The sequence below is a fragment of the Lepisosteus platostomus genome, chromosome 9 (genome assembly GCF_059453375.1).
Source record: "Lepisosteus platostomus isolate fLepPlt1 chromosome 9, fLepPlt1.hap1, whole genome shotgun sequence".
Classification (NCBI taxonomy): domain Eukaryota; kingdom Metazoa; phylum Chordata; class Actinopteri; order Semionotiformes; family Lepisosteidae; genus Lepisosteus; species Lepisosteus platostomus.
The window spans coordinates 25,528,573-25,555,024 of NC_142619.1; the positions used below are offsets into that span (position 1 = coordinate 25,528,573).

Consider the following 26,452-nt stretch of genomic DNA (forward strand, 5'->3'; position numbering starts at 1 on the left):
CCATCCAGGTACTGACCAGGCTCACTTCTGCTTAGATTCAGTGGGTTGCTACAGTAGCTGTGTTGCAGGGCGATATGGCTGCTGACAGGGATAATTGCTAAGTTCTCCTTTGAAAAGCAGATTCAATAAAATAACCTAAAATTGTCATTCCACTCAATTCAGATAAGAATTCAATCAATTCTAGTTTAAAATATCTAACATGCCTTATACTGTTATCTTCAGAATGGAATATCCCACGATCCTTAAGGCATAATTTTCAGATATGAGATGCTAATGATTTTTCCAAATCACAAAAAGTACTAAATAGATCATTAAAATCTCTGTTTGCCAAAAATCCAAAAAGAACCTTAAATACAGTACATACTTACAGTACATTTTCCCCCAATAGTGAGTTTAGTTAAAATGAAGGTACTGACAGTGTTGAAGTGTTGAGTGTTACTGTTAGTGGTGAAGCCCGTCACTCCTGATGGTTGTGCACTCCTAAATCCAAAATTGAACAGACCTAAACCTAAAGCCACAGTAAAAAATTGAGGGATAAATAAAACTAGTAAGGAAAAAAAATACTGTGTACTGTATTAAATGTGTGTAATTCCTGAATATATTCCTCTGCAAAACTTCTATACCCTTTAAATCACAACAAACTTTGTAGTATACTTTACCAAAAATGTGTTCACTGATATATTTTATATCAAGTCCAAAAAATAAGCTTCATCTGGGAAAGAGAAAGAGATAAGCCAACTTCTGAGCCAAGAGAAAAAAACAGATTTACTGTAAATAATGATTATACATTTATTACATACTGTAAATAAATTAAATCTCTGGGCTTTAAAAAAAGACAACAAGGAAGTCTGAGTCACGTTTATTAAATGTGGAGAGAATGTACTGTATTTTAATTAATTAAACTATTTTACTGAGGCCTGAATAGCAAACCAATTTCCAATTGAAATTGAATGATATCAGTCATTATTATAAATTAAAAAAAAGAAAAACACTTATGTCTGTCTGAATACTGCAGCACAATTCAACACAATACACAGAAGCCAACTACAGCAAAAAGGTACAATTTTTGTAAGTATAGTCACTTCCAAATATAAAAAGTATGAGTTGTATTTAAAGGTTTTATATTTTTGCTTTCATTGTTTTGACTGAATTGCATACTAAAACATAAACATATACTGTAAAACAAAATGTTATTAAGCTGACATAGATTACTATTTGACCTCAATATCCTACATGACCATGTATGTCAAATCTAACTGGACTCTAGCTATGGAAGAAATTAAAGATGAAACTCATGCAATGCAGTATTCTGTTGTCAAACACTGCCACCTGCTGAGAAAAAATGGATTCTGAAAAGCTGCACATATTCAGTAGTTTATTCCACAAACCCACAAAAGGTTAAAATGCTGGGACTGTGTAACTTTAAACCCTTTAAACTAATCAACACTAAGACTCTTGTGAATGCCTGAACATAGCACACTGTATGTGTCACTGATACCCCTATCACCATGACAGACATGCACACCCACAAACAATAATTAATCACAAGGGATCTCTCTGGTGACTCTTTGTCTTTTTCGTATCAGAGCCTCAGCCAAAAGCAACATCTTTCAATTAAACATAGCTAAACCGAGGTAGCATCAATGTATAAGCAGAACAGCTGTTTTTTCAAGATCAGAAAAATAACCGCTGTAATGAATTGAATATTACGGCATCTAGCACCAACAGGAATGTTTGTTTTAAGTCATACAGTAAATTCATAAGCTTACAGCTTTATATGAAATTGAAGGATTTTAGTGAGGGTCACTACTCCGGCAATTAGGTTATTCAAAACTTTCTTAAGAGATTAAGGAATTAACATACAGTACTTATGGTATAAATCTACCAAATAATTCTAGACTGCTTGCCATTCCCTTGCAAAGTCCATTACTGTTTCGAAATCTAGCATTACCAAGACACAGACAAATAATTAATTTGTAATTATGTACTGTAAATACAATATATTTTCACATATTATTCTGTAATGGAAAATCAGTTTTTCCATTCTTAATTTCATTAGTGGCTTAAGATGTCATACACAAACAGCTTATTCTACAGGCCCTAGGATATGAGTCTCCAAGGGCCCATTCATCAGCTTTTTATAGCTCCTGCTGGCTCCCAGCCTGCTCTTAACTGTCTCACAGCAGGGCCTGTTGCAGACTGACTAGCAACTGCTCCGCCACTCCACCTCTGCTGTGACCCTTGAGCTCCACTCATGTCCCTTGTTCCCTGAAGTATAAGCTCAAGACAAACTTAAAAATCCATTTGCTCTTTTTCATTTCCTTAATTCAACCACCCTCGGTTCATTTATCTAAGTTCAAGAGAAGCAGGGAGCAGCACCAAAAAGAGGAGAAGCGTAGATAGACATGTTTTTAGACAACTCCTTAACAGCAACAAGTGCAAAATAAAAGTGTCTTGCATTTCATTTTTTTTATCTCTGCTAATTTTTTGTCCTATATCCCTCTGCAGCTGTAATGTCGGATTTTCAAAACATGATAAAAACAAAACAACTTTCTCTCTTAAGAGATTTCCATTATGAAAAGTTAACAAAGTATGGCTTTGTGTTTCTTAAGCTGTAAATATGTCACTTTATTTATATGCTATATTTAGTTTTATCAGGAAGGCCTATTGAAAACATCATGGTGATGAAAATAAAAATTTGCTGTCACGTTGTTTTGTTCCCTGCATTTTTTTTTAAGTAAACACCAGCCATTACAAAGAATTCAATGCAGTGCAACAGACATGCAAAACGGTTTAATGATGGGAGTTTTAACTCTCCAGACACTATCAACTTGAGTGTAGTTTATATAAAAAAGCTACTACCAGTCTGGACATTTCCAGCAGCAAGAGAAAAAAAATTATCTTTTTCAAATCATAAGACCCATGAGTGTTTGCTGTTTACACTGTAGTTGATGCACTATTTTACCACAAATATAACTGTAGATTGCCATCAAAACAAAACAATTTTAGAACAGGGCCTTATGTGGGATAGGTGCTGAGTGATGGAGTGATGTGCACAGTAATGTGGTTAGAATCTGGTTACACAAGGAGTTGCTCCAGTAATGTCAAAGCTAATGTCAGTATCTGTGGACGCACAGCAAATGCCCACAACGTGTAGCTTTAAATTAAACACTTGTTGAGTCTTCATCACAAATCCTTTCCCTCACCATGGCGTACCCTTGTCATTTACAAATTTAGCAACTTACATTTTTTCTTCTTTTCATCTATCCTGTTATTACTGAACCACAGTTTCATGCTGGTTGCTGCTCTCTGAACTAAACCAGCTGCAACCCTGGGCATTTCTTTCACCGGTGCCTTGCACTGTTTTCAACTGAGATTTTTGAATGAAATGTTTGGGATGAGGAGGAGATTAAGGGAGATGGTTACCTTATTATGAAGTAATTCTGTTAAAATGCCATGACCTATTTCGTGGATACCTGCAGGGCGATCTGGTGAAAAGTTTTTGTAAATTTGCAAAAACAAAATGACATTTAAAACTCATGATAACTTAAACTAAGTATTTGCCACTGACAATTTCACACTGTTTCGATGCTTTGGGGTTTATCATATTTTAACTGTCAAATTCACATGTCACATACCTTGTATTCTTCTTTTGACTGGATCCTATTCCACTGTGGCTTGATGGAGTTGCATATCTTGCAGTTAGACTGTGAGATAGAAGAGAACACAAAATAAGTTCTAACAGCTTTATTAAATCTTGAACACGGTGGCACGTTTGAAATGCACTAATGTAATAACGAGATCTCCTAGTTTATACCAGGAAAGCAATGAAAAGTGCAAAAGGGAAATCTAACTATGATTGCACCATGCACTATGGCACCAAATACTTTGGGAATAAATGGAAACATGTTAAAAAACATGTAAAACTCAAATAACCAAGAACATGAGGATCTCTTTCATGCTTTCCTCACTTTATGTGCAGATCAGGACTGAAAACAAAAGATGTTTCCATCAGTCCATCTGACCTGAACAAACATGGAGAGTTTTTCAGGTATGAAACCCCAAGCACAAAAAAAATACTTTAAAACAAAGTCATAATTCACCAAAGAAAAGTCATCCTTAGTCATTTTAAAATGACGTACTGTACATTACTGAAATAGATTTCTGTACAGCCTATTTTTCATTTAACCGTGCGATGACTATAATATACATTTATATACACCAAACAGCTGATTGAATATGTTACTATTAAACATTTGTAAAGGTGTATGCTATAATGGTGATATGTATACAGGCTGTTTATGTGAAAAACAGAACTCCTGGGCAAGGAAACATTAAAAGGGTTAAGAAATTCAAATTCTGACTGAAAACAAAAAAATCCAAAATGTTAATACACAGTAATAATCTTTCCAGTTATTCAGATTACAGGTTCAGTTCAAGTAAGTTTCCTCATTTTACCTTTGGGCATGATCTTCCCACCATGAAGTCATTATAAAGCGGAGGATAATCTTGAAAAAAAAATAATTAACTGAATAACAGCTGTTCAGATAAGGGCTAAGGTACTGTATAACTTTGGAGCTGAAAGATGTACTGTATATAAGATGGCATTCCATATAACCATTTTAAACACTGCTCTGCCATGTTTTTGGCCGGCTCTGTTTCTTGTGTGAAGATGAAATCCATCTTTTTCCTAAGGTCTTAGCATACAAACACTGGCAAATCATTTTTCAACAAATTCAGATTAATTTGCAAAATGTAAAAATAGAAAAAGAAAATTATTAGGAGGCCATTTGCTATGCTTTCTAATCAATTTTACAGTCGCAATTTTGGTTTGGGGTTTTCAGTAGTGTTCTCTTTTCCTCACAAGTGGAAACAGCACAGTCTACACTCACTTAATTATAAAAAAGTTATCAAAGTTATCTCCTTATTAATTTCTGCTACTATCATGTAACTGAAAAAATAATGGTTGACTAAACATATCAGAATGTAAAACCAGGCATTGGAGCTTTGGTTCATGTCCAAACATGCTGGTATTCCGACGTAAGGGGATCTGTAATATGCAGATTGTGAATAAAAAATGTTTGTTGTAGTTTAATAGCCTGTCATGTAGGTTCATTAACAGGGCAACTGAAAACCTTTCCTGTTTCACATTGGACTTTGGGGAGTGATTTCAGCTGGTTGGCTAGAAGAGAATAAATGCCCATTCTTTTGCAAGTAAGCTTTCTTAAACATAAACATTAAAAAAAAATAAAGAAAAGCAGTGGATCCATAAAAACATAGATTCATAAAAATGTACTAAAACTGGGATGTATTTCAATATAGTATGAATTCCTTTCCAGCACTCCAAACCATAGTTATTCATTAACCTCGGTACAATGGTGAGTTCAATTTTGAAAATTTCAACGAGTCTCTCAGGCGTTTGCCTAGTACATAAAACAAAGTTTATGTAAAACTCAGTATCGATAACAATTTATTGCATTTTGCTCTAAAAAAAATCTGTTGACGTGAAGAACTGAAAACACGGCTTCCTCCTAGTTACTAATGCTTTGGGAAGAAGCTGTAACCAATATAACCACTGTCTGTATAAGATTGAGGTTGCAGAGCCTTGCTGTATCTTCCACAATGTACTGTACATGAGCCTTATTTTACTCCTTTTCATTATTTTATACTATTTTAAAATAAATTAATTAATAAATATTACTAGTATTTCTAGTAGTGATAGCAATTCTCCTAGTAATTTAGGTATTGTGGAATAAAAAAAACACTTTAAAACAATAACAAACTCCTCAGACATAAATTCAAGATTCAAAGAAACAAAGAAAATGATTTGCTGTTACACATTTAGAAAACACTGAAGCTGAACAGGTGTGAGCCTGGTCAGTACCTGGATGGGAGACCTCCTGGGAAAAACTAAGGTTGCTGCTGGAAGAGGTGTAAGTGGGGCCAGTAGGGGGTGCTCACCCTGCGATTTGTGTGGGTCCTAATGCCCCAGTATAGTGACGGGGACACTATACTGTAAAAAGGCACTGTCCTTCAGATGAGAGGTAAAAACTGAGGTCCTGACTCTCTGTGGTCATTAAAAATCCCAGGGCGTTTCTCGAAAAGAGTAGGGGTGTAACCCCTCTTTTTGTCCTGGCTAAATTTACCATTGGCCTTTACCAATCATGGCCTCCCTATAATCCCCATCTACAGTATGAACTGGCTTCATCACTCTGTTCTCCTCCGCAGTGATAGCTGATGTGTGGTGAGCATACTGGTGCACTATGTGCTATTGTCTCATCATCCAGGTGGATGTTGCACATTGGTGGTGGTGGAGGGGAGTCCCCATTACCTGTAAAGCGCTTTGAATGGAGTGTCCAGAAAAATACTATATAAGTGTAAGCAATTATTATTAATTATTTTACATGCTGAATAGAAGAAAGGTGGGACTTGTGACTCCTTATGTGATTGCAGACTTGGAAGATTATCACCTCAGCTGAGTTTATACTACTCAGAGACTTGCTTAAATCCCCACAGCTCAGCCTCCCAGACTTCACTGAGCTGTTCCTGCATGTGTTTTCAGGCCAGCGTTTGGCTTCAGTCCCTAGATCTGGTATTGCACAGAAGGGCTATCAAACAAACTTGTTTGTTTCCGTAAATGAGCTTGGTAACTGGGCAGCAGCACTGAAAGCTAGTTTGTCTGAAAGCCTAAAGGGTAAATAAAGCAGCCAAAATACTGCCACATCTTGCTCTTTTTCATTTGCAAGAGAGGCTTGTCAACCGTTTGCACCAAATTGAGCATATTATTTAAATGGAATGCAGCCGTTGGAAAATGTAATTCCTAACAGATCAAACAGTGTATCTCTCTTAAATGACAAACAGCCCTCAAACTTTAGTTTCCAAGCTGGAAATGCACAGGGATTATTCACATCAATCAGGAACGGGTGCTGGAGAAGACAGGGATAACAGATGCAATGGGATGAAAATTAACATGGACACTTCAAATGGAGGTAACTAAGCTGTGGTTAAATTATGTGTTTTTGAAGAACTTTATGGATCTCATTACTTCACTAACACGATAGTAATAAATGGAAAACTATATTTATTTCTTCTCCACATCACAAAGGTATCGATAAGTATTCTGATGTACAAGCTGATCCTATGGACTTGAAGGCCTTTTCTCTTTGTTTTTCTTTTTTACACATAAGCCCCCTTATTTAAAAATCAAAGTCGATTACTGTTTTGCACACATTCATTTCAATCCCATTTTGAACAAAAGCATATTTTAACTTTAAGAATACCTGGCCATCTGTTTGCCCTGCTTGAAGATGTATAATAATAACATAGGAAGTACGTGATTTGACTCTGGGGTCATTTCCTAACAGGTGGAAGAAAAACAGTGCGGAGTGGTAAAGTATAGCTTTCAGAACACTTTCTGGAAACTAGAAGAATAAATCAGACTGATGTGTAAATGTTTAAAAAACTGACACTGAAACCTTATGTTTAAAATGAACCTCCACAATATCAATTTTTATTACTATTTGGTAAATGCATTATGTAAGAACATAACAACATTTTTAAAGAAATCTATTTAATGCATCTTCATCACCATACAGATTTATTTATTAGTTATTTTCAAGAGACTCAAAGCAAACAGAAATCAAATCAATATCCAAGGTTCTGTTATTGAGCAGACACTTTAAAGACAGTGATTACACTAATAAGAAACTAGGATTTCACAAAAATTAGGATAAATTATTCTGCTAGTGGGCAATATCTTTTACCTCACATTTTTGTTCACTTTTCACTGGCTTTTTCAAATTAAATACTTCTGGTTAACTACTTAGTTACCTCCCAGGATAACTTTGACAAAAAAGCCTATTCACTTTTGGGTTTTGAAAGAACAGCAGCTGACAAACTCGTTTTAAAAAAAAAAAGATGCCCCTAATTCAATATTAGGAAGATAAAGCTAATTGCCCTGTAGTGGACAAAGCCATGTGAACTGCAAGAAAACATGCAGACATAATTCTTCCTCATGATGGGCTCCTTTTCCATCATGAATTCTTCCACCTCAGACACGTTTTACTGAACAACCTATTCAGGCACTGCAAATAGCAGTTTTGGAGATGATTAATGAAGCAAGTAATTTCCTTGGAAAAGATCTTACACTTGGGTATATAATGGTGTTGCAGCTGCTGAATTAAAGATGAACTTTTCAATTCACTGTCGGTGGGCTGCCCCCCTCCCCACCACCAAACAAGAGGAGTGTTAGCATTTTTCAGCATAATCTATAGTGTCACATTTGCACCCACACTATTTCTTACAGTTCATTATCATGGTAACATAAATAACCTTGCTGCACATTCATACACTAGCCACCAAGTGGGTAAGAGGAAACATATGAGGAGTGAAGATAGAAATCTGCCTCATATATAGGTTATAGACTATCGGTTAGAGGATCTGTCAGCAAAATTCCTGCACAATGATCTAAAATGTGGCACTGAGTGTTAATATAAGCAGAAATGACAAGCACAAGCGTGCAGCATGTTTTGCTTTAACTGACTGCTTCTTCTTTGTTAAAATAATTGTGATTGGGCTCTCTTACACGGTAGCATTCCCCTGTTCACATTTACTCTCCCTTTTCTGCGACACAAAAAACTTTATTAATATTACATAAAATAACATTGGAATAACAGCCCAGAGAAAACAAGCATAACTTGAGGTTCAAGGTCAACCAGAAGGAATTATTCTATGATGAAATGCAGTGATAGAGCTTTGAGAGGTACAGATGTTCAGAGATACAGATGTTCTCAGTGTAAAACAGCTTTGTTTAGTTGCAAATACAAGCATTTATTTTTTTGAACATACAATATGTGCACCCTTCATTGTATGGACTAATATACAGGACGTTCAATGCATGTGGGAGTGATACACAAATCCACTAACACTCTTCAAAGCCTAAACTCAACTTGATGAAAGCAAGTATTAAATATTTCCAAAGTGACAAGCCAGAAGTAGATTATGTTGTAGTCTTTTAGCAATACAGCTCCCCAGAGTGCATCTACAGATACTGAGCGACATCTCACAAAATCTTATTATAGCTCTTAGGATTAAAGATGACATTAAACTCTCAGAATTAGTACACAAATTATTAATTTCCTCCCTTTAAATGTAGGTGAACTGTTTGCTTTTCCATATAGGGGTTTTTGGTGACTTTGTTTTTTATATCCCACAATTTAGAAGTCCCACCCAAAAAATTAAAGAAATCAATCAGCATTTCAGAACTTGAGAAGTACAATACTTCAGCATGTTTACAGAGTTGCTTGTATTTTTAGATGTCATTCATAATCAGAAACACTAAAATAACTCAGGCTCATTTGCAATTTGAGACTGAGAAGCAATAAAATGAGTGGATAAATGATACAAATGTATATAACTGCTATAAAATGTATTTTTGCTTCTAAAAACAATGCAGAGAATATATTTAAAAAGCATCCCAAATTAATTTTAATAATTATATAAAATCTAGTTAAAAACTATACAATCATTTACCATCAAATAATACATACGGTGATTCATAGCACTGAATGTGCTGGTGTACGTATTTAATAACCCAGAAACTTCCCCTGATAAAAGTAAAACACATTACAATTAAAATCAATTTACCTAGGAAGTCCATCTTAGAAATAATATCAAAGTTTCCATTTGGTAGATGGTTTTGCCTTTCACTGAGTTTTGAAGATGGGTGAAAACCAAGACACAGGGAGGTCAAGTTATTCACCACAGGACCTTAGGAGTCAGTGAGTGGGTTGTACTATTTCTGCTTCCTAAATCCACTGGCTCCCAAGTGTCTGATCACCAGTAAAACACACAAAAGAGGAACAGCAATGAATACTAGCAGGTGTTTGCTATAGAAAACATGAACTGTAACTATAGCCAGAAGGTTATTTAAAAAAAAACACAGATTTAATCCCTATGGTTTCCACAAAATGTTATTGTTTCCTATGTACTGTAACACCTCTTTAGTGAAAGAAAGAAGATACTGATTCAACCTACTGAATCTGAACCCATAAGAGCATTCTGACATTAAAGTGGGGGGAATGCTTTATCTGTATTACAAATTTCCTTATCTTATTCCAGAAGTAATCAACAACTGCTGTAACAAATAAGAAACAAAATATGAAGAAAACTCCTTCTTGGAAAAGCAAACTAAAATGGAGGGTTTCTCTGTAAAGAACAGATATCTTCTTTATTGATATAATTTACACAAAATGCAGGTAGAAGCACATACTATAAAAGCAAAACTTGTGAGTGGGATAGGAAAAGACTTGCTGCAGTTTATAAATTTACAACACAAGAATTCTCCCAACTATTCAGTGCATCTGAACTGATAAAGCATCGTCAGTCATTTCCTATAAAAAGTGTATTTAACAATAAAACAATAAAACACTGTTAAGAAGGGGTTCTGTTTTTGTTTCTCTGTAGTGGCTTATAATACATTAAAATTGTATAATTCTCCAATTAACTATCTTCCATCAGAATAACAGCTGCTACTTCAGTCAAATCTCTACTTCTTTTTTTAATCCAGTATGTTTAATTTGTTTGATTAAATTTAAATTTTCCTAGTGGTTTTTAGATTTCAGGATTACTCTGATACAATGTTACATTTACCACAACCCAGTATTGCATTTTTTGTTGGGTTTTCATTGTATTTCATTGCAAATCTATGTGACACATATAATTTTTTAATACAATGACAAACACAAGAAATAAATATGTTTGACATATGTTTTAAGGCACTTTAATGTACAAATAAATTAATTTATTTAATTCGTTTCAATTATTAGGTCAGTACATTAGTTTGTTCCCAAGGATATGAAATGCTATATAATGGATGCTAGAGCCATAAAATCATATACAGTTGCAATTAGTCAAATTACCAGCTCAGTAATTCAAAATCCCAAAGGGCACTAAAGCTTAGCTTCTGCTAAGCTTTTTAGCCCAGCTCAAATTTGCAATTTATTGAAACCAGTTGCTTTTATCATAGTTTACACGACAGTCTCAGGTAGTACTGTAAGTAGTCTGTAAACCAAAATGAAAGTAAGATATGGACAAACTGTCTGAACATAAATATGACATCTAGTATTTGAGTCTCTCATTTTTGTGCCCCTGACTCACTCTGGTATGTTCCAACACAGATACCTCTGGCGCATGTTTCAAATAATTGGTTTGCTTTGGTTTTCACTTATGTTCAAATAGACTTCAGCAGCCATCTGTACACCTGTCACTGGCTGTATTAAAAAGACCCTGGGTTATATCAGGAATGGGGCAGCTGTGTGGTTCACAGCAGGGATGAATACTGTGCTTAACACAAACCTACATTATAGACATGTCAATAATAAGGCCAAAGCTGCTGTCACAGTCACACGTAGAAGCAAGACCAAGACCCTGCATACCAAGAATACAGTCCTCTAGGAGAAACGGCTAACATTTCCCAGGTCTTTCAAGTTTTCTAGCTACTGCCTCTTCTTTTTTATTTTTTTCAATAAACCATCACTCACACACCTCGGCAAATGTAATTGTGCATAAATGTACTGTTTTGTGTTTTTTAAATTAAAATATATTGACTCAATGTTGTCAATGGCTGCAGCACTGTTTCATTGTGAACAGAATCAATTTAAAAGAGCAGAAAAAAGAGAACACCTTCCTACAAATATAAATTCCTTGCATGAAACATTTTAGGTATGAAATAATGTGTATTATGTCACTTATATTGAACCTTTGGCATGAGATATACACGTGTTTTTAAAAACAAGAGCACTGACACTTAAGACTCTTTACAGTATATTGGACTCTCTATATTGGAAATTCATTGAAAATTAATGCTTTGCTTATAAACCAAAGGAACAATTTTAAGGTCTGATTCAATAAATCTGGATTCAAAAGAACAATAAGTGATGAAGCTCTCTGTACACTAAATTACACACAATGTTATACAAGATAAATTCTTCACAAAGTAAATCTAAATGCACTGCCTATTAGTACAGTATACACTAGTGTACCCTTCATAATCCTGCATCATTTTCAATTTCAATTGAATTCAACATTTATTACCCCCTGGGGGAAAGTTTTTTTACATCAGGGTCCAACACAATAATACAACAAAAACAGACTACCATCACAAAAAATACAGTACAACATTGTTATGGGAGATAAAAGAGTTATTTTACATTGTCTGAGAGTGAAATTTCAGAGCCTGAACCTGAACCTTTTAATGTTACATCTGGGGACACAGGCTCCCATCTAGAGGCATCTCCTAGATGGGAGTAGTATAGATGGGGTTAGCCAAACACTTTCTGTTTGTAGAGGGACGTTTTAGGTTTGATTTGCCTCAATGATTTTACTGCTTTTCCTCACTAATTATCGGATCTGATGTTGCCAAACTTACAAATGATACAGTATATTAATAATAATAATAAACTTTATTTTATATAGCGCCTTTAAAGATGAGACTTTAATTAAAGAGGCTTTCAACAAATGATTTGTAGAAAACTATTTAAATAGTTTGATCTACCTTAAAATAGCAAAGTTTAATTTTAAAAAGTCTCAATCAACCTTTTTTTAATAAAAAGTCCCAAATACTTGTAGTTATTGATACCCTCTACAGTCTGACCATTAATTACAGTAGGCTAGGGGGTGTTGCATTTTTCCTCAAATCAATGATCGGCTCTTTTGCTTTCCAAGTGTGACAGTGGACCACACCTCCCACTGCACTCCCCACTCCGCAGCGCGTGGGAATGCGCAGCTACCACACCAGAGGCTAATCAAGACTGTGCTTTAAAAGATCCACACGTGCCCGGAGACGGGGTTCATCATAGAACCGAATGTGTTCCCCTCACCAGCGACACAAACATTTACTCGGATCCACGAAAGGACTCTCTCCTCCACTAGAGAACAGAGACATCTGCAGACGACTACACACCGGCACACTGCACAGAAAACAACAAGCACTCTGCTGGTGCTCAGGCAGCTTCCTATTACATCTGACACTATCACAAAGCATTTAAGATCAAAGATAAATGTTTACACCTCTTCAAGGTCCATCCATAAGCTGACCAGGGCTGTGTCATCAGCAAACGTAATGAGGTGTCTGTCTCTGTGGTTGCTGTTATGAATCTCTTACAATCAATAAATGATCAATCCATCAGCCCTGCTAGAAGAGTTTCGAGGTAAAGGGAGTGCCTACCTGGATTGCATGTCTTGTGTCTTATGCTGGCTGGTAGGTGATGCTCCAGAAGATTGGTGAGAGACTTGCTGCTGGAGTTCTACTAAGGACTGGTAGTACTGCTGCTGCTGCTGTTGCTGCTGTTTGTAGCGGGACAAACTGAAGAAGAGTCCTAATATAGTTTTCAAATTCCCATTTCTTATTTCTGCAAAAAAACGAATTGATAAATAAATTCCCCGATGACATGAAAGAAAGAACAGCTTAATATCAACCATTTACAACAAGAGAATTGTGAGTGAAACTATAAAAAAATTTTTGGGTTTTCTTTCCCAAACACTGGTTTCACTGAGACAGATGGTAATTTGATGTTCTGTTTTGCAATGATACCGATCATTCTCTGAAAGCATACATGAATAACAGAATCTCAGAAGCATTTTAATCAGAACTTGATATTCCAAAGATTCTAGATTCCTCAGCTGGTGCAGCGATAAAAAAAAACACAATCTCACATCTCTTTTCAAACATCTCAGTGTCATGGCCTCTTGTTTGCAGATTGCAAAAGTCATCATTTCAATTTCAGTTTCACATTCTTAAAGGCACTATTTGGAGAAGGGCCTTCTACAGAAGTGCTTCCACAAGATAGTATTTATGCAGATATCATTGTAAGTTAGAGAAGCATAAATCATTACAGGCAGTATTGCTTTTTATATATCCATCCATTTTTCTAACCATTTCATCTAATTCAGGAATGCAGGGGCTTTGTAGATATTATAAGCAAAAACTCATTATGTTTAATATAATATTATGGTTAAAAACATTAAATGGCAAAACACATATCCACATGTCTTTAAATGTCAAGGCTCAAAAACTCAATTACAATAAATAATAATATTTACTGTACCTAACCCTCTGCATCTCTCAGGATCCCAAAGCAAGTACAGAACCCATCTGACTGGTATCCATTTTGTGCCCCACTATACAACAGACCTGGTCAAGTGGGAATCACTATACCAACTGAATTAAAGGGAAAAGCAAGATAAGCCAGACTGTGCAAACTCAGATCAGAACATCTAAGAACAGAAAGGCTCATAAGAAGTCCCTGGTCACATACAGTATTAGGGCATTGCTTTACTATTCACACATTCTGGGCCAGAGGAAAGAGCACTACCTACTGGTCCATAAGGACAACACAGCAATCCTAATTTACTAGAGGCCTCCCACAACAGCACTGACCATGTCCAGCATTGCTCAGCTTCTGGAATTTAACTCAGGCCTGTAGGCAATAATATTGCTGCCATAAAGTACTGGTTTTCTTGCAAAACCATATTATAAAACCTTACTCATTATATACATGTACTAAATTAATTTTGCTGTATACTTATTTATGGTAATTTCTGTTTAGAAGTCAACAGTAGAAGTAAACTGGCTGTAAGAACCAATTTTACAAGTAAAGCTGTTTGCATTTTTCAAAATTAGATCCATTATTTATTACCTGTTTTTACCCCATTTAAAATGTGAGTTGAAGCTACTGAAATGTTTGCCCCCCCTTGTAGAGTGTATTAATGCTGCGAAGTTTACTTCAGGAACACAACTAATGTAAACTAAAAAAAAAACTACTCAAATGTTTTAGAAAACAAGTATTTGGTTTCTAGTGTAGTATACTGAAAAAAGATTCTCTGGACATGAGAAATACATTATTCAGAATATTACACACCACTGATTGATTCTAATGTCAAATGAAACTGGGAGCAATGCAGTGTACTTTGTTCACTTAGACAATGTTTTTTTTGCAGGGGAAAATGATTTGTTTTCCCACAGAAAGAAAGTAAGGAAAGTTTTTTTTCAGATCTTATCTAACATCAGTAGAAGATTGTGCATAAAAGTATAAAAATATATTAATTGTCCCATTGAGGACTGATCCATAAGATTCATACAGTTTAACTTCACAGAAAAGTCAGAAAGGAAATTCTAGTTGATTATGCTAAGCTTTTTGGTACTGCTGTTTGAAAGAGATTATCTTACTCTAGTTTCTCTGCTGAATAAAAGAGAAAAATATGCCATGACCATAACACACTATGAACCTATAAAATTAGAGTGAACAGCACTTATGCTAAGATGCTTTTAATGGTAAATGCGGTTTCATTTAACCTTTTCTTCTTGGCTGCTTTGTTAGCTGCATAGGTTTGGGGGTTTAATTTGGCAAGAATAATATAGAAAAGCTTTAAGAAAATCTATCAGCTGGAAATGTGTCTCCTGATTAATCTTTATTATTTCTTCTTGTATAGTAGCCACAGAGAGTTCTGCTGGGACTTTTTGAAAACCTTTGACCTTTAAGACCTACAGTAGGACCCATCCTTTCTGAAAAGTACCTAATTTTAAAGACAGCACAAAAAAAGAACTGGCTAAATATAATGACAATGCTTCACATCCTCTTTTTATGATGATTTCCATAATTGTACAATACATCTGAAGCAACAGGGAACTGAAATAACAAAGCAATAAAGATCTGTACACTTGTTTTTTTAAGTAGCTACTTAACAATTACATACACAATTGTTGTTCTAACCCCTTAATTAGGATAAAAGCTACTGTACTTTGTGCTTGCCATAAATACTGTATATTTAAAAGTAAAACCACACAGTCCAGATGACTGAACAATTTTAAATAGGCAGGTGGAAAGCTCTATGCTATCTCTCACCTAAAAGCATAAATAGCAGCACTGTAATGACCTCAACCGCTCCATGTCCCCAATCCATCCATACACCCTCTCCCACAATGGTCTAAAGGCTTATAATTAGTTCCTGGGGATAATTAGACCACGTTCCTGGGGACAAATGAAGATAAAACTTTCCTTATTTCAGTAACATTATCTTGTGAATTTCTATATATGGATACATAAAGAAAAACATTTTAATTAAAAGATAAAACCACACCCTGCTTGGATAATGCCCAAGATCGCCTGGTTGTGGTGTGATTATAGGTAGTCTCTCTGCAAGAAAAGTTTTCTGGAGAGTGAAAAGTTCTGCTTCATCAGAGGGTCAACACACAGGCCCAGGAATTTGAGATCTATCTGATCCATCTACCGTACGTAATTATTTTCTATCAGATTCAAGAAAGACATAACCAGGGCATCGGCACAATGACTGGAGCTTGCCTTCTGCATGAAAATGATCTGCATGCTGGCAGACTGTTTAGGGGTGCAATTGGCAATTATGGGGCGAAATCTCCATGTCCTGTGATCCAGACCACATCTAAAGCGGTAGCAGACAGAGTGGTGAAGTGTTTTATTCACAGTTTTGTCCTTGACAGATCTGATAAAAGACAACATATGTGGAGACACTCTGCTGTCGTCTGTTTTATTGTTCAAGCCAACTGGTAGGTACAACTGTGGGTCAAAGTGTAAAAGTGTGGGTCATTAAGAGCTTAGCAGAACCTGTGGGACAACTGAGTGTGGTCCTGGAGGCTTAGATGATCTAGACTCTTAATGACTAATCTAATCAGTTTATTGTTCGAAGTGTACATTATTTACATTAACTACTGTTCAGTTTTTTTATATGACTATGAACTACATTAAAAAAGTTTTTTTGCCCACTGTATTCAACAAGTAACAGATTACTTTTTATAGCTCAATTAGCATGAAACAGCTGGGATGTATGGCTCCTAAAAATACCTTGTTCCTAGTGATGTACAGTATTTTACAGCTTTCTAAGCAATCCAGTTCAGTAGTTCAGTACTCTTGTCTGGTAAGCTAAACCAAACATATAAAAAGGCTTCTAAAGAGGTTTATTTACACATATGTACTGTAACAGAAATAAATAATTTGACTAACAACTGTGCTATGTGCTATGATTAAAAAAAATCCCATAGGGTTTTATTTTAGAGATTACTACAATATATTCATTTCCTGGAAATGTTCTAAACTCACAACACATTAAACATTTTTTGTACCATTAAATTTAACACAGCCATTCACACGTCTGAGAAGACCTTAGTGTGCAACTCGCTTCTAATTCAATTAAGCCTGTTACTTACAGCTTGTGAAAATAGCACATTCTCCACATGTGAGCACAGCCATATACCGTAACATATGGCTCATAATGTTCTTTAAAGACTGATGGATATCAACAGAAATAGAATTCAAAAGTAACTCTATATTCTTTATATTTAGAGACATCTTAAAAAGGCTAGTCTGCAAAGCCACTTTTAGAAGTTAGTTCTGAATACCATTTGCTGCTCAAACCGTACAGTGTATTACATCTGAAACACAAGAGCTCTCAATTCAAGCAAAGATAAGCCAGCACAATCGGAGGCTATATCCAGAAATCTTATAATAGAAATGGCTTCTGACACAGAACATTAATTAGACTTGCATCCACAAACTTTAAACTATTGTGGTTACCCCTTAACTTTGCCTATAACCCCCAAAACTAAAAAGAGGGTGGATTAATATGTTGGGTTCAACATCTGTAACTATAGATACTGTTTCTTCTTATCCACACTTTCATCTATATAAAGCAGATGATACTGAAAGCTTTTGAAACAAGTAAACCACTCTCAGCACTTGTAAATATTCCAAACAATCTTAACATGGTCCTCTTATGTGAGTATCATCTTATTGGTAAGGGCTACAACCGGTAAAATAAGTAAAACAACATTACTCAAAAAGAATAAAAGAGAGAGTATATACCCTGCAATATCAAACAACATTACCAAGGCTTCTTACCTTCAGCTGAGAGGCCCTGTACATTCACTCCTCTGGCTTCTAAAAAGCTGAGGCAAGCATCCACATTCTCAATCTGCAAAACAGTTAAAAACAACAAGAAAATCAGACCCTCAAGGAAAAAAAGCATAAGTCAGTGAGATGTATGAATAATTCAAATCCATCACACACATTGGCATTTGGCAACATTTAACAAGAATGATTAGTTGTAATTGTCAGAGTTCCATAAAGATTTCATTGTTAATATGAGGTGGTCACTCAACTATTCTGAAGTGGCCTTGAATGACACAGGAGTCTGTACCCAACCCACCTATTGTTTGACATGAACATTATGTGCCACAAATGCTCAGCCGGGAAAAATGTGTGTATGAGATGAAACTGCTTTCCATATGACAGGAGATGTGAATGATTGCCTGAATGAAAGAATGCCAAACAACAACAACAAAAGGAAATCTTGCAAAGGACCAACAACAATGAGACGTACAGTATTTGGCAGGAAAAGTACATCAAGTGTTCAATTTTTTTTAAATGGAATGACAGCAGTCATTATCTTTTTTGCCCTTTACATATTTATCACTTACTCTCTCTTTCATTAAATCTCTTCACAGAAGAGCTCTTTTGTACTCCTCTACCATAGCTACTGTACGGCACTGTACTGTTCATTTGTGGGCAGCCCACTTAAGCCAGGCAGCAATCCAAAGTCTGGGAAGGGAAAGTGAGCCCTCTGTCTCTAGGCATGGGTCTGTCACCTTGTAGGACACTGGACAGAAGCCAGCAAAGACCAATCTGACCTCAAATGAATTCTGATGGTGTTGCAACATTCTTCTGAATGTACATCTGGGATGTGTCACACAAACAGAAAGCTGTGACTTGGTAAAGACCAATTATTACAATTGGGTTTTTTATCATGATTAAAACACTAGGAAGAAAAAAAACTAGGAGAATAAGAACAGAAGAAAGGTAACAAATGAAAGAAAGCCAATAAGGCCCATCTGGACGTTAATATTTAATTGATCCAAAGAACTCATACAGCCATTTCTTGAAAGAAACCTGTTTATCAGCTTCAACACCATGGCTGGTTAACTTTGTCCATACTTCCTCAATCTTTTGGACAAACAAGGATTTTGTACTCAGATTTCCTTTTCCTAAACAACAGGTGTAAACTTAAAAAGCCTAAAAAGAAATTCTGAAAATGAGAGGAGGCTGTCTGATCCACCTAGTGCGTTTGGTTTTTAGCTGCTACTCCTAGCATCTCATCCACCCATTTAGCAAAATAATAGATGATTTTTTACATCAAAAAGTTGATGAATACTTTAAAAACATATTTTGAACATTCTTAATTCATTGGTTTCTATTTGTGTCCCTTGGAATGCATAGGGGTCCCCTTACAGACTTATTCATATCATATCCCCTTGTACTCCTCACTGTTCAAGATTGAAAAGATGCACTACAGTTCTTTCAGTCTCTCAGTGTAGGACATTTATTTAAGCCTCAGAATGCATCTGGGTGCTCAACACTGGACTGCATGCAGAGCAGCAACTTTCTATATATTTTCTACAATGAAAACTATACACAATTTTAACAATCAATCAAGGTTTATTTATCAAATACACAAGACAGGATGCAGTAGTAGTTGCTGGCAATGAAATGTCTTTTCCACGAGCTCACTGGGGGGGGGGGGGGGGGGGGAGGGTTAATCACAAAATTCAAGTTATAAAATAAGGTAACATAATAATACAGAACAGTGCAATAGAAATTGAATGAAATAAACTCAGACAGAGCTCAATATAAATAGAGCTGCTATGTGTTCAGGGTGTGTGCAATACATTATGTCCAAGTAGTGCAGTGTGCCAAATACAATGAAAACTGTATGTCCATGTAGCCATTATAGGTGATTTGCTGAAGGAGCTGCAGGTTGGCTATTTAGCAGTCTTATTGCCTGGAGGTAGAAGCTGTTCCATAATCTGTTAGTCTTTGACTGAAAGCTTCGATACCATTTACCGGACGGTAGGAGAGAAAACAGTTTGCGACTGGGATGACTGGGGTCCTTGAGAATGGACCTGAACTTCTTAAGACATCTAGCTGAGTAGATATCCTGGATGTTTTGTAGATCACAGCCGGTAATGAGCTGCGCTGACTTCACCACCCTCTGCAGTACTTTGTGATCCCGGGCGGAGCAGTTCCCATACCAGGCAGTGATGCAACCAGTCAGGATACTCTCAATAGTGCACCTGTAGAAGTTGGCCCTGGATATGTGATGGTATGCCAAACTTCTTTAGCCTATAGAGAAAGAATAGGCGCTGCCGTGCTGTTTTGACCACGATGTTGGTGAGGCTGGATCCAGATTAAGTCCTCTGTGATGTTAACTACCAGGAACTTAAAACTGCTGACTCTCTCCACTGAAGTCCCATTGATATACTGTAAATGGGTGTGTGATCTCCTCCCTTGTGTTTCCTATAGTCCACAATCATCTCCTTAGTCTTACTGATGTTCAGAAATAGGTTGTTCTCCTGGCACCGTGGTGCCAGGGCTTCAACCTCATCCCTGTCCTGAGACTCATCACCATCTGTGATCAGGCCAATGACTGTTGTATTGTCCGCAAACTTAATGATGGAGTTTGAGTTATGCCTGGCGACACAATCATGGTAAATAAGGAGTAGAGGACAGGGCTAAACAAACAGCCCCGGGGGGCTCCTGTGTTTAGGGTCAGTAGTATAACATGTGACTAAAATTCTGTACTATAAACTACATATCTTAACAATTTGTCTTTTTAATGTTTCCTCTCATTGACAAGAAGTTGAAAATGATGTGTCTACATACTGTAAACACATATAAATACTTTTTATGGGTCTTGGAGCCCTGTACTGCCTATTTTATAGTATATTTATACAGCAGTTATGTTTTTGATACCTGTAACACTCTGCATTTGTCTTCATTAAATGTCATCTGCCAGATGTCTGCCAGTCCTGATTTCTATCTACAGTAAATGTTTGAATTTCCTTTGCTGCTTCCACAGCGTAAACTAATCCTCCTAATTTGGTATTATCTGTGAATTTATATAATTTTCTAACTATACCAGAGTGTATATCATGTATAGCAATCTAGATCATTGCTATACATTAGGAAGAGTAGTGCTCCTAACACTGATCCATATTATACTCTCCTATTAATAACACCTATTAATAACATTAATAACATAGTTTGAGCGTTCTTCCCTTATCTGTACTATGTTTTATACCCATTAATCAGTTCTCAATTCAAAAAGATTTCTTTAAATATACACTGTATGGCCAGCAATTTGAGAATTTATCCTTCATTAGAAACAGTATTAAATGCTCTGTTTGTATCCATTACTAACCATTAGTTACAGATGACATGTCTCTTGAAAAGACTATCTTCCAGGATACTACTGCCATACAGATTCCTCTAGTACAGTTCTAATTATAATTTCTATAACCTTACATGCAATAACACTTTTAATGGTTTAGAATTACAAGTGTTGCCATCCCTTCAGTGATGAGTGCTTGTAGTTCTGTAGTCCATGAATATTATTGTACTTCAATTTGTTTTGCTTATTCTGCACAAAGCAAATAAGTAGAAAACAATGTTTTTACAGTAAGAAAAGTAAGTGCCAGCTGGTACAGCTTTTTAATTTTCGAATCAGCATAAACTGGGCTAATAATTCCGTGAGATGAATAGGTGGAAAGCTAGACTGCTAGATCAGAAGGCTGAAAGAACATATTCTGCACATCTGTAACATGTTGCGCCTCAGTAGCTGAATGTGCAAAAACCAACAAAGACATTTGTTTATTAACAGACCTATCTGTTCTTAACATGTGGCTGAATACACATATGTTCCCACACGTGCAGAAAACCTAAATCTGTAATTATTTCCAAGCATTAATTTTTTATCAGAAGACAAAAAAAAACTTATAAATGTTATATAAACAACTGCATATACTGTGATACAAGAAAATACATTAAAGTGAAAACAGCTTTACATGTACAGATTCACTCACTTTCTTTAAAAACAGTTTTCAATACACTTTTCAATATCTCTTATTGGGGAAACTAAAATTCAAAGACATATAAGCATACCGCATGAATTATGAATTATGAAATTTAATCTTAATGAGTTCTGGCCATTTCAGAAAGTAAGCAAACTTTCACTGGGACTGAGCGCATAACAAGCTTTGACTAAACAGGCTGGTATCTCATACAGTATATCAAGATAAGCAAGGCTGAGCCTAGTAAGTACTGGAATGGAAATAATTTCCCAATTAATGCTTCAACGAAGTGACTGAGGACACTGTGTTGTATCATGTGATATCCTTTAACGAAGCTCCTGACCAATTGGTCACTACAGATCTCAAGATACTTTTAAGAGTAGAGTTAACCCATTGTCAAGTTTAAATAGAACTTTTACTTGAAGGAGCTGGCCTACCTACAGTATACAATATATCCCCCTGAATTTAACTGGTGAATTAACGTTTCTGTTGTGTAGTAGGGCTGGTGACAATTGCTACCAAGCATCCCCCAGGTACTGTACATGTAGGTGCTACACTTCAGTAAAGGATGAATGGGGGATAAGCTGGTTAAAGGTAGCTAGCCCTGAGAGGCAGTTTAAGAACACTTTTTATATTTACTGTATACTGAACACATACAGTAGGGTAATAGGTTTGAATCATCTTATTTTCTAAGCTTGTTAAGCAAATTGCTATAAGCTCTTGAACTTTTAACCTTCAGTAGAAAAGGCAGAGGATCTGTTGATCAAAGACTAATAATAATAATATTAAAATAAGTACTGTATCTTATTGAAATTTTATTTTACGTTATTCACTTTGTGTTTTACTTTGTAACAAACCTAATTATTCATGTTGAGACTCAACATGTGAATTGTTTTGTTCTAAAGTTAAAGATATGCTTTCCTTAATATGTGCAGTGAAAACAGGGTATTAAGAGTAATACAAGGAGCAGTACTGACAGCAGGGTTTTCCTTTCATTTATAAAATCCCTCTTAAAATCCGTTTATAGATTAATATGAAGCCAGCAATATTTAAAATACTGCTTATAGTGCAATATTTAAAATGGCAAAAGAGTGTTAACATTTTCACTGCATTTTGTAATAAACCGCTATTTTGGCAAGTGGTTTCTCATTTTATCGTGTGGGATTGTAACTAGTTTATGAGGAATACACAGTACAGTATTTAAGCTGTGTAGATTGTTGGAGTGGGAAAGCACGTTTCAGTCTCAAATGTGTCATGACATTCAATTTAGAAGCAGGGAGAGATGCATTTAAAAACTGAATGAAACCTAGAACACATTAATAACAGTGTTCTGTTGAACAATAAGAACAGAACAATGTACTGTAATTGTCCAATTGCAGTGCATGCATTCACCTCCAGTATGTGTCATATGAATCAGAATTTATTGATACTCCTTCATGTTTCAATTAAGAGCCATCACAGTGTAAACAAAATTCAAAAAGATGACAGATGAAAAGTCTTGTACGGCCTTGGAGTTTGCTATGGCTCCAGTAAGTGCCCACTACAGAGAAGCATAACTTATGCTGATCAAGAGCAAAAGCATTCAAAGCAAAAAGTATTCTATTCTAATGAAGAAAATGGGAAAAACGTGAATGTTCAAATCAATGTAAAAACACTGAACAGAGATAAAAAGTATGAATTCCAAATAAGGTTTACACAACATTCAAAGTGTCTCCAGCACATATACAGTACTTACACCTCTATAAATAGTGTATCTCATAATTTGAAGATAAGCAGTGTCTTCTGAGTTCTTATTGTTGTTCTAGTCTTATTTGGACAAAATATGGATACTGTGAAATCCTGCTACAACTTCACCAAGCAAATTGACTGCTATAGAAATGTCTTCGCCAGCACACTGAAGAGTACCTATCTCTGCTGCTACATAGACTTTTGATGTGCATACTGCACTGTGTATCAGTAAAAATAACATTTAATAAAATATTTCTGGAACAATTTATTTTAAGTACACAAATACCATTCATTCCAGTGAATATGATATTGCTGCAGCTGAAAATGCTCTATTTGGAAGCACCACTGCCACTAGCGTTTGAGAAGAAAAGCTGTAACACAAAAAAAAACAGACAAACAACAGATGAAACTGTGGTGATTGCCTATAAATTCTTGTGGTCACTTAAGTCTAATTAGTAACCAAATAATTTATACTGAACTCTTACATGTTTAAAAGATTTTATTATATGAAGCCAGTTTAATTACCCTCTTCTTGCCTGGGCTGACCACAGTTGTTCTTTGAAGTCCAAACACTAACAGCTTGATGAAGCTCTTTTCTTCATTTAAACTAGGAACAGCTGAACTCAGTAACAGTTTAAGTAGAAAAGGGAACTATAACGTACTTCCCATTTTGTTAAGGTTTCAGAATTTCCTAATTAAAGAAATATTGTGGAGATATACTAGTTTTTCAGGTAACTGACTGCAGAAAGGAGCTTAAAAATGCCATGAAATATCCTGCATCAGCATGTTCTTGCTGATTAATGAAGTCAAATCAATTAATAGCTTGGCGATCACACATACAGTATAAAGTATATTTTTAGGCTAGAATTAAAAGCTTCCAATGTGACTAAGTCCCAGATTTGTTTTGGGATGTTGTTCTAAAACTTTGGGTAAAGCAACATGTCCTGTCTCCCACATAGTTCAGAGGAACAGTAGGATCAGATAATAAACTTGTATCATCAGAGCAAAGGGCAAGTTTAACAGAGTAAACAGATAATATCCTGACTAGATATTGGGAAGCTACAGTATACCATGTAGAATTGAACATACTGTAAGCTAGAATTTTTTAAAACCAATTTAAAACCTGACAGAAAGCAAATGTATGGACTCCAGGTCAGGAGAAATGTGAAACCTTGTGTAGGACCTAGTCAAGATGCTAGATGCTGAATTCTGAACAGACTGTCAAGTGCAGTTTAGGAGACACCTGCATAAATTATTTTTTTAGCTACAGACATGTTCTTCATTTTGGAATGAAACCCAAGCATAGTACCATCAATTGATAAGATTAAAAGACTGGATTTATTAAACTAATGGGGACAACCTTTAAAATGACCTTAGTCTAAACACAATTAAGAGGCAAAAACAGCTTTTATACTGTATATGAAATCAGAGAGTACTGAAATAGATCTTTATATCTGTACATGAATAGTTACCTTCATATATAGTGAACACAGCATCTTTATTAAACTTCATATACCAGATGTACTAGCATTTACTGAGCACATGACAAGGAAAGTCTACGGACCAAAATGGAAAACTGCAGAACCCCTAATAATTAATACAAGCAGTGGAACTTCTAAAGGGGTTCCATACTTCCTTACATCTCATATACAGTACTGCCAGGAATCGGGTATTTTTTTTATTTCTTATAAAAATAAAATTTGTAAAACATTAACATTATGTAAAAATAAGGTAGCACCCGAAACCCATTTTTCCCTTGTATAAGTGTGTCAGCAGAGTGGGGAAGGAAACAGCAGAGCAGCAGGGCTGCAGACTCAAAGAGGTACTGTATATTCCCTTTAATAATTAACAGGTGGGTGCTAGTCACTGAGGCTGAGGGAGAGAGGGGGCAAGCATAGCATCCGCTAACACCGCATGTGGTAAAAATAACCAGGCAGGCATGGTGGTGCAGCGATTAGCAATGCTGCCTCGCAGCACTGGGGCCCTGGGTTGAAAGCCCAGGGTGCTATCTGTGTGGAGTTTGTATGTTCTCCTCAGATTCAGGGGATTTGCCTCTGGGTAGTGTGCTTTCTTCCCAAAGTCTAAAGACATACCGGTAGGTTAATTGGCTTCTGGGAAAACTGGTCCTGGTGTGAGAATGTGTGCGTCTGTGTGTGCGCTGCGATGGACTGGTGTCCCATCCAGGGTGTACCCTGCCTTGTACTCGTTGCTTGCTGGGATAAGAAAATGCCAGGTTAAAATGGATGTGTTCCTCCCCTGCTCATACAGAGGGGGGTTGAAGTGTCTACAGTATGTATGAAGGAAAGGTACTAAAGAAATGTTGTACAAAGTCCAGCATGCTGTGGTGTTTAACAATAGCCTTCCTTTATGGTTAAGTACCATTATACTGTAGCAGTAACTGAATTGTTAAAAACCAGAATATACTAGCATGAGATCACTTCATCTGATGAGCAGCTGTCATTGAGTCAATGAGGCAGCTCTGCTCGGAGCTCCATTCCTATAGGTTCTTGGAAGTAGCCATGGTTTAAAGTAAAATGATGCCCTGTAATGAAAGGATCACGCAAACAGAGCAAGTGAGTCAGACCAACATGACCCAGCCTGCTGAAGAGAGCACGTCAGGATATTAACTGAACTCCCTCTTTTAAAGGCACATCATTATATTTTTATGGCTGCAAAGGAACAAGTAATAGGTTTACTTGTGACCAGGTGACCTCTTGTACCTCCAGCAACCTCATTTACTGTATCTCTTGCAGGAAATGCCCAGCTATCTACATTGGGAAAACCGGAAGGAGA

At 36.1% G+C, this 26,452-nt stretch overlaps 1 protein-coding gene across 6 annotated transcripts in view; it reads right to left on the reverse strand.

Moving 5' to 3' along the window:
* nav3 (neuron navigator 3) overlaps positions 1-26,452 on the reverse strand; it is a 424,757-nt gene that overhangs the window by 113,800 nt on the left and 284,505 nt on the right. For all 6 annotated transcript variants that reach the window (XM_088647283.1, XM_088647286.1, XM_088647282.1 and 3 more), the window contains 3 exons: positions 17,928-18,000; positions 13,226-13,409; positions 3,639-3,707 (listed from right to left, as the gene is read on the reverse strand). In XM_088647283.1, the coding sequence (XP_088503409.1) occupies positions 3,639-3,707; positions 13,226-13,409; positions 17,928-18,000 (326 nt within the window). The remainder of the gene's footprint in view (positions 1-3,638; positions 3,708-13,225; positions 13,410-17,927; positions 18,001-26,452) is intronic.